The 9,771-nt window shown below is 41.2% G+C and overlaps 1 protein-coding gene across 1 annotated transcript; it reads right to left on the minus strand.

Annotated features, from left to right (window-relative positions):
• Positions 1 to 1,976: 1,976 nt before the first annotated feature.
• On the minus strand, positions 1,977 to 8,914 carry cldn15la (claudin 15-like a). The gene is made up of 5 exons (XM_059344981.1): positions 8,582 to 8,914; positions 4,979 to 5,143; positions 4,340 to 4,421; positions 3,108 to 3,221; positions 1,977 to 2,441 (listed from the first exon to the last, which is right to left on the minus strand). The coding sequence occupies exons 1-5, from the start codon at positions 8,796 to 8,798 to the stop codon at positions 2,360 to 2,362; spliced, it is 660 nt and encodes a 219-aa protein (XP_059200964.1). The 5' UTR covers positions 8,799 to 8,914; the 3' UTR covers positions 1,977 to 2,359.
• Between the last annotated feature and the right edge of the window lie 857 nt (positions 8,915 to 9,771).

Below are 9,771 nucleotides of genomic sequence, written 5' to 3' on the forward strand. Positions count from 1 at the left end.
TCTCTGAATTACATAGTAATGCAACATAAGAAGTGAATAAAGCTAAATCTCCGCTTAGCATGCTAATCATGAATAACAGAATTTTGGATCATCTGAAGTGGTTTTACTGTGCAGGCTGGCAGGCCTGTCAGGAGAGCATTACATTACATTACATGTCATTTGGCTGACGCTTTTGTCCAAAGCGACTTACAATAAGTGCATTAACCTGAGGGTGCTAGCCTTAGACCACAGGAATCAAGTAAGTACATAACTTTAAGAGCCAACTGTAATCGCTACAGGAGTGCTTTACGTTAAAGAAGAAAAGAAAGAGAGCATTTTTTAATATATATATATGTTAGGTGACCATGACTTAACCGAGGTATTGTTGGAAGAGGTAGGTCTTCAGTCTTCAGCGGAAGATGTACAGGCTGTCTGAGGTCCTGATGTCAGTGGGGAGCTCGTTCCACCATTTGGGTGCCAGGACAGAGAAAAGTCTGGAAGTGGTTTTGAGGCGAATTGACCCACGCAGGGTGGGAGTCGTCAGCTGTTTGGCTGATGCAGAGCGTAGAGGACGGGCAGGGGTGTAGGGTTTGACAAGGTCCTGGATGTAAGTAGGACCTGAACCGTTAGCAGCAGAGTACGCCAGAGCTAGAGTCTTGAAGCGTATCCGCGCAGCCACCGGTAGCCAGTGCAGGGAGCGGAGGAGGGGTGTTGTGTGTGAAAATTTGGGAAGATTGAAGACCAATCGAGCAGCTGCATTCTGGATGAGTTGCAGAGGTCGGATGGCTCTGGCAGGCAGACCTGCAATGAGGGAGTTGCAATAGTCCAGGCATGAGATGACCAGCGCCTGGACCAGGACCTGAGCTGCCTTCTGAGTGAGAAACGGGGGGATACTTCTGATGTTATGCAGCAGGAATCTGCAGGATCTGGTGGTGGTGGTGATGTTTGTGGAGAGGGACAGTTTGTTGTCAAGAGTCACGCCAAGGTTTTTGGCGGTTTTTGTGGAGACAACCACTGTGTTCTGGACAGTGATGTGGAGGTCAGAGGTCAGAGCCCTTCCCTGGGAGGTAGAGTAGCTCAGTCTTGCCCAGGTTGAGTTTGAGGTGGTGCGAGGACATCCACTGGGAGATGTCGGCCAGACATGCAGAGATACGTGCTGCTGCCTGTGTTTCAGACTGGGGAAATGAGAAGATTAGCTGAGTGTTGTCGGCATAGCTATGATAGGAGAAGCCATGCGAGTGGATGAGGGAGCCAAGGGAGTTGGTGTATACCAAGAAAAGGAGCGGACCAAGAACAGAGCCTTGAGGGACCCTGGTGGTGAGTAGACAGGAGACCCCTCCAAGTTACACAGAAGGTGCGGTCCTTGAGATAGGATTTGAGCAGAGAGAGGGCAGAGCCCGATACTCCCAGGTGGTACAGTAGTCAAAATGTAGTTGATAATTTTTATGATTTTTTTCATATTGCAGATTTATCCCCCGAGCTGGACTGGACCCCTTGGTGGGCCGATTCCAGCCCGCAGGCCTTAAGTTTGAAACCTCTGCCCTAGACACACACACACAGACGCTTCTTGCTTTTATAGATAGATAATAATTAAATCAAATAATTTTCAGAGAAAAAACGATTTTAAATGAGTGTATTGTACAATTATATACTTTTTAAAGACTCTACAGGTGATCAAGCTAAACATTTTAACTAACAGCTATTATCATGAAACTTCCCCAGATGATTATTTATATTAACACAATTATTTATTTGTATTACATATTTACTGAAATGAGCAGATGAGTCCTTTTCTACAGTTAAATTCTGGTGAATTAGGGATACAAAAAGACAAAATGTAGTAAAATAAACACCAAAATGTGTATTTTGGATTTTTGAGTGGTTTTTTTTTCTGTCATGTCTCGCCGTAAAACAATAAAACATATAACAAAATAAAAACACTACTAACATTATGGCACAAAGAAATGTGTGTGAAATAAATGTTTTATCAACATGAATACAGGCAACAAACCAAAACATTTTTTATTTATTTATCATGTAGTACAAACTTTATTAACAGAATAATAAACAGAATTAAACAATCATTAACATCTACTAATCCTTATTTATTCTCCAGATTTAAACTCTAAGAATTCATGTCAAAAACTCTAAAAAAAGAAAACAAAGAAAAAGCGAATATTTCAAAAGGACATTTACTGAACGATGTGTGTTTACAGTGATCACACAGCCGGTCTTCTTATAAAAACTGCTTCTTTTTAGGGTTAAAACTTTGATATATTAGTTTACATAAACCAGGACGACAGCAGGCTAAAGTCGGGGGCACCAGGAGATAAAAGCATGGCTATAAAATGTCCTTAAAGTGTAAAGTTGTAAAGTGTGTTCAGACGTAAGCTTTGGCTGTATCTGGATCAGATCTGGCTGTTGCCGTGTAGACTTTCCCTGGTTGGCTTCCATAGTACCCGCTGCAAAACAAGAAACAAGGTCAGACAAAACTTTAATTAAAGATGGACGAGGACAGGCCAAAACACGTTCTGCTCTTTCTGAATGGAGCTGAAGCTATTATCTATGCTTTCTTCACAGACACCAGACTCCATTGACAAAAACAATAATTTTACCTCTGGAAACACAAAAGTTGCTGGTCTGCCACAGTTTAAATCAGATATTTCATCAAAATATCTGATTATTTTAAGCTCAGATTTTGTGTTTTTTCCTGATGGAAGTGTTTGTCACACATGTTTCTTTCAGGGAGCGTAAGAAATGTAAAAAACTGATGATTGTTTATGATTTTACAGTTTCATCATGATACATGGTGTTAATTTGGGGATTCTTTTGAAAGAAAACATGCCTGTGTTTTCTGAGCTAAAGTTACAGCTTTTGTCTGAGTATGGTGGCTTTAAAGAGAGTGATATGAACTTTTGTGGATGGGGGTGGCAGCGAAACAGATTTTAGACATTTAAAAAATCTGTTAAAGTGAACTATATATTTGTAATATTTTCCCCTCTTTAGTTTGCTGTTGCTGTTATCTATGATCTCTTCACAGACACCAGACTCCATTGATGAAAATATTATTTTTAGATGCAACACGTTGGATTTAAAAAAGATGCTCAGGTGAGGTGTGCAGGACTTACCCTTTCTTGCCACCAGGTGACGCTCTCTTACAGGCGGAGCAAAGAAAAGCTCCACCCAGCATCGCCAGACTAGCTCCGCCCCATCCCATGTAGAGACCCGTACTCAGCTCGAACCTGCAGACACACAACGCAGTTACACAACCTGCAGACACACAACAGGGTTACACAACCTGTAGATACACACGCAACCTATAGTCACACAACACACTTACACAACCTGCAGACTCACAACACAGTTTACAACCTGTAGACACATACATCAGCTACACAACCTGTATACACACACACACACACACACACACACACACACACACACACACACACACACACACACAAAAGTTACACAACTGCAGTCACACACACAACCTGTAGCCACACACAACCTGCAGTTGCAGGTTACACAACTGTTACACAACCGCAGTCACACACAGCACACACACACACACACACACACACACACACACACACACACACAATCTGTAGTTGCACAACAGCTACACAACCTGCAGATACACAGACAAAAAAATTACACAACCTGCAGACACACACAGCACAGTAACACAGTCTGCAGACTCATAACATAGTTTGACAAGCTGTAGATACACACACACACACACACACACAACCTGTAGTCAAACAACAGTTACACAACTTGCTGACACACACAACAGTTACACAACCTACAGACACGCACACACACACACACACACACACACACACGTCATAGTCAAACAGCCTGCAGACACACACACACACACACACACACACACGTCACAGTCAAACAGCCTGCAGACACACACTCACACACACACACACACACGCACACACACGTCACAGTCAAACAGCCTGCAGACACACACACACACACACACACACACACACACACACACACACACACACACACTCATCCCATCAAACCAGCACAAAAACAAGAACTACCCCTGATGGGACCAATATGAAAAATGATAATAATAAAAAAATAAAAATATATTGAACTAAAAGCTGTTAAATGATACAGAATGAGTGCATGGATCAATGGATTGAAAACTAAATGAAATGTGGAAACAAAGATCTATAATTTTAATTAAATTGTACAGCAGTGAAATGTCCCTTATGTTTATTATGTGAACATTATGTTGGATTAAGTCTGTTAAAAGCTTAGATTTAATCTTCCTGTCCTAAAGGAGCATTATTAAGTGTTGATTGAATGCTGTCGATGTGTCTGGACTCACTTGACGCCACCAAAGAACGGGTTGTGGAAATCCTCAACGACTCTGTAGGCGTACCAGGAGACAGCGATCATGCAGCACAGACCTGCAACACACAGCAAACATCAGCACCTGAAACTTTCAGAGTTTCAATCCTGTTTGACGTCAAATTATCATGTCAGAATGTTTTTTAAACACTTTTGAGAAAATGTCTTTTAATTCATCCGCTCCATATTTTAGACATTCTTTATAAAAACAAGAACAGGAAGTATTAAATGAGTAAACAAGTTAAATCTTACATTTTTAACTATTCAAACCAACAATAACATTATTTTTATTTAAACTGTAACTTGCTTCAACTGGAAATAAAACAAATCGGGTTTCCAGTACAGATCGGGTAATGACGGCTCACAGACGGCCATGTTTGTTTAAAAAGGGGGTGTGGCTTTACTGCAGTCCACTTTAGATGATGTGGAGCGCTGTGATTGGTTCACAGACATCCAGTCAGATAAGTCTGTGTTGAGTCAGGTGACTGAAATCACAGAACTAGACTTCCTAGAAAAGCATCCAAACGGGTTAAAGATGCAGAATAAACATCAAGTTGTGTTTTATTTTATCTCTACATGTGAACTTTAAGCTGTTTCTTTGCTCCGGTGGACTCACCAGCTAGCATGCTCAGGATCCCCCCGGTGACGGCGACCTTGGCCTTGGTTTGGTCGGTGGCCGAGCCGATCTTGATGCACTTGAGGCCGAGCAGGGAGACGATCATGGAGCCGAGGCCGAGCAGCAGCGAGATGATCATCAGAGCGCGACACGCCTGAATGTGAGCTGCACAAAACAAAACACAACTCAGCAGTTACAGCTTGAACCAAAACATCCATGCATCGTCTGTGTAGGATTTTATTCAGATTAAGAAAAACTTTGTTTATCGTCTCAGGTAGGCAGGAGACGCCTGAGGGGAAAACAAACATTTTAAATACACAGAATGTGTTAAAAGTAACATAAACTTCATAAAAATTTGGGCATCTCTATGGACTTTTTAGCGACGATGTAATCCCCTCACACATACACACTCCCCTCTCTCTTTTACTATGGATCTGTTATTGGGGGTTTCCACCGGGGGTGGAACGGCAGCATAGTGAGCCAGCCGTATGCACGCGAGATAATGAGAACACGCGTACGGGAAACTGCAAGATCCCGTGATAAACTGTGTGTATAAAGTAAACAACATCAACAAACAGCTTACTTTGCTTCTCCGATGTGGAAGAACTGTTGATCTGACCATCTATCCTTATAAAAAGAATGTGTTTTGTCATAAATGACTGTATGCTGTTCCGATTCAACAATAAATCTCTCGTCGTCCATGTCGGTGACCCTCTGAGACCCTTTGACTGACTGACTGACTGATTGATTGCTGATCCCGGTCAAGATGTGCATGAACTGCGTATTGTGCTTTATTTTGAAAGGGCGCGGAAGTGTTTTACGTTGATTCTGAGTCAGATTTCCTTTCTGGTACAATCTGCTCTGTTGAGCTTGATTGGGTTTAGCAACGGCTCACAATAAAATCAGGCTTTATATATTTATGTGGTCAGTTAAATCAATTTATACCCACTATATAAATATCTAAATATTGTATAGTTTATTTGGTTTCAATTTTTGTAGCTGTTGTTTGTTCTTAAAAGTATACAAATCTAAATCTAAGGATGTATACAAACATGTTTAACGCCGACAGCTATGTACCCTGATATAGGTATGTGCCTCTGTTATTTTTGTATACACATCAATAAAAATATGAAACAGAAAATTTGGGCATCTCTGCAAGAATTTTACAAACAAAAACATCCTTTATTCAGCAAGGTAAAAGTCTCATTGAGGTTAAAAACTTTTGTCCAATACTGTAAAACTTTGTGTTGAACTGGCAGCAGCTTTGTATTTCTTCAAGTTTCTACTGTATTTTAGAATAAGTGTATCACTGGGAATACATGTGCATCTCATTACTGTACTCTTGTACATTTACAACACAATACTGGTCTGCTTTTTTTTTTTTTAAGGAGACGTGAAAATGGAAGAGCATGTGAGAGTTGTCGGTCCAATGAATGGAAAATTTACATTTCACAAACGCCCTGACAGCACCATTGATAAATTTAAAGTGATATGCCTTCATTGTAAGAAGGAGTTTTCCAACCACCAAAGCAGCTCATGTTTGGCATCGGCGGCTGTGGCTCAGTTGGTAGGGTGGTCGCCCACTGATTGGGAGGTCGGAGGTTCGATCCCTGACCATCGAAGCAAAGTATCCGAAGTATCCTTGAACCCCAAATTGCTCCCGATGCTGCGTTCATCGGTGTGTGAATGAACGCCCAATGGTGGCAGGTGGCACTGTTTAGGATATGAATGTGTGAACGGGTGAATGAGCAAAGTTTGCAGTGTAAAGAGCTCTGGATAAAAGCGCTAGATAAGTGCACTCCATTAACCATTTACATCAGCGTAAAGCCCCCAGTTGCAAGTGCAGCCACAGCTAACGTTAGCAGCAGAAACCTTAACAATTTAGCGAGCCATGGCAAAGCTCTTCGCCAAAATAAACTTGAGGAGAACACCCTGCGTATGAACAAGTCTGTGACCGACAGGCTGACGAATGTTCTTGCCAAGTTGATAGTGATGAACTGCAGGCCGATGAACATCGTGGAAGACGAGGGGTTAACCGAGCAAACTGCGTCCGATGACCCGTCATACAAGCCACCGTGCAGGACTACAGTGAGTAAGGAATGTAAATGGCTAGGACTGCATCAGTTCAAATCTGTGAGAAACAATAAATTACTTAATGAAGCCACTTTTTTTGTTATTTATTAATCTTTTGATCTGCCACAATAATGTACTGCATTTAAATGGAAATACCTCAGGTTGAGGGCAGCAATTTTTAGGTGAGATTAAAAAATAGGTTAATTAGATCAATTAATTACAGATCATAATTAATTGTGTCTCATTTTTTTAATCTCTTGACAACACTAAATAATAATAATAATAATGACTGACTTTATTAGGTATGTAGGTCCTTTTTAAAATATTTATCACCAGAGCAACAAAAGCAGAATTTAACTTCAAAACAAATATAAACAAAACTTCCTGTCTATTTACTTCAACAATCTATTAAAATAAGTTTTTGTTCTGTTGAATCTTTCAGATGAAAAGAACATCAGGCTTTAATCACAGCGAGTGTTTGATCGTGTTGGCGTTCCCTCCATTTCATTACCAGCAGAGAAGGACGATCAAAATGGCGCCCAACAGATAATCTTATAAAACACGTCATGGGAGAAGAAAAAACCCCACAATCCTGTCATAAATTAACTTTTATTTTCAGGCGGGAAACGACTGTTAAACAACCTTTGGACGTGTCTGACAGTTTGCAGGCTGACCTATTATCTGTAAGAAAAGCTTAAAAATATCTCGTCCTGTGAACGTTAGAAGCTCCACTGATCAGGAAAAACTCTAGACTTTATTAGATTTTAACATTTATTTCCCCTTCAGAACCTGAAACCTGCTGATTTCCTTCAGCAGCTTTATGACCTCATGATATGAGGAAGTTGACGTCAGTGCTTCTTCTCAGCTCACAGAGTCACTTTGACACAATTTTTAAACATTATGGAGATTTAAAAGATGCATTAATGCTCATGAATAACAGACGTGTGTGGTGGGCAGCAGTGTGACAGAGAAATAAGGTCTACAGTTAACCAGAGCACACGGATAAGAAGTAAAAATATTTTTTTAAAGGAGTCTGATCAAATATATACATTGTTTGCCTTGTTTGTCAGCACCTCCTCCAAGTCTCTAATCCGTGTGCTCTTATTTCTTTCTCACAGTCTTAAAATCGATTTGTTTTGCAAAAAAAGTAAAGAAAACCTTCCAAAGGTTTTAGATAATTAAATTCACAACTTAATTTAAGTCAGTAAGTATCAATAAATGACAGATGATTATTTTTAATAATATTGTTTTATTTATCCAGGGCTCGATTATCTTTCATGTTTCTCACAGATCCTCATAAAGCTTCAGTGAATCTGTTGTCACTGAAATTGGAAGTTGTAAATTTAGGATTATCAGTCCTTATATCTGGATTAATTTGATATTTCTAGTATGTTTGAGTATCCATATCAAAGACTTAAGATGCAAAACTCAAGAGCAAAACTTCGTCCTCTAACAGGGTACAAACAATATTTAGACTGTCTTATGAAGCACGAGGGCTTAAAGCTCAGTGGGTCAGCGTTCTCGTCTTACCGGGGAGGGCGAGCAGCGACTCAAAGTCTCGACACTCGGCGATGCCGGCGCTGTTCTCGGCGCAGGAGTGCCACAAGTTCTCAAACTGCCTCTGGGAGATGATGACGCTGCCCGACACGGTGGAAAGCTTCCAGTAGTCGTTGGCCAGCGCGGCGCCGGTGATCAGCCAGCTGATGAGGCACATGATGAACCCGGTCGCTTCCACAGCCGTCGACATGATACCAGATCCTCAGAAGAAATCCAACTGCAACGAAAATAGTTTAAAAAACAGTGAAGCCTGGTCCGACTGGTTGAAAGCCTCAGAGGGTGAAGTCAGAGTCGGGTTGGGTCGGTGTAAGCTCTGGTCTCTCCTGCGGTTGTAAATCTGACGTCTGTGGCTCTAACAGGAGTACTTTACCCTCTGCCAGGGGCCATAAACGCTGGGAGCCGCTCCCTGTAGTTCCCCACCACCTCCCACTCACTATTGATCATGAGGATGATGATGATGATGATGATGATGACAGCGAGTCCTCCGCCACACCTCAACTACCTAGAAACCATCCACAGGTGTTTGTGTCCACTGTGACGACACATTCCTGGACTCATTCAGCTGCTTTTCACACAGAAAACAAACATCAGTCTGTCAACTGAAACTAGAACAGAAAAAGTACTGAAAAATATACCTGTGCTGGAAAAGGTTTGTGTTGTACATGTTTCCTGAGATGTGCTTAAGTTCCACGGGGTGAAGGTGTTAGTGCTTGGTTAGGAAGGTGATAATAATTATTCAGCAGATGTTGCAGGATTTTATGGTTGTTGTTAATATATTAGGAAACATTTGGCTTGTTACTATGATGATAAATGTCCCTTAACCTTAATAATTTAACCATCTGGAACTGCCGGACCTGCAAAGTAGAGCCAATGCAGAAGAGTCTGCATTCTTTCTAATGACCTGCAGGGGGCGACTCTACTGGTTTCAAAAAGAAATCTGGTTGTAACCTAGGAGCAGGAAAAAAATTCTAATCAAACCAAACAGATTCATTGGTAAAATGGAGAGTCAATAATGATTAAAAATCAACAGTTTCAACCTTTGTCACCATTTTCAAACAGTGGACTGTGCGTGCAGTACAGCAGGGGGTGTCATAAACTACAAACAACTACTGCAAACACGACGGGTAAAACACAGTCCTGCTGCTCGTCTTGACCGCTATGGA

Source organism: Centropristis striata, chromosome 11, assembly GCF_030273125.1.
Source record: "Centropristis striata isolate RG_2023a ecotype Rhode Island chromosome 11, C.striata_1.0, whole genome shotgun sequence".
Lineage (NCBI taxonomy): Eukaryota > Metazoa > Chordata > Actinopteri > Perciformes > Serranidae > Centropristis > Centropristis striata.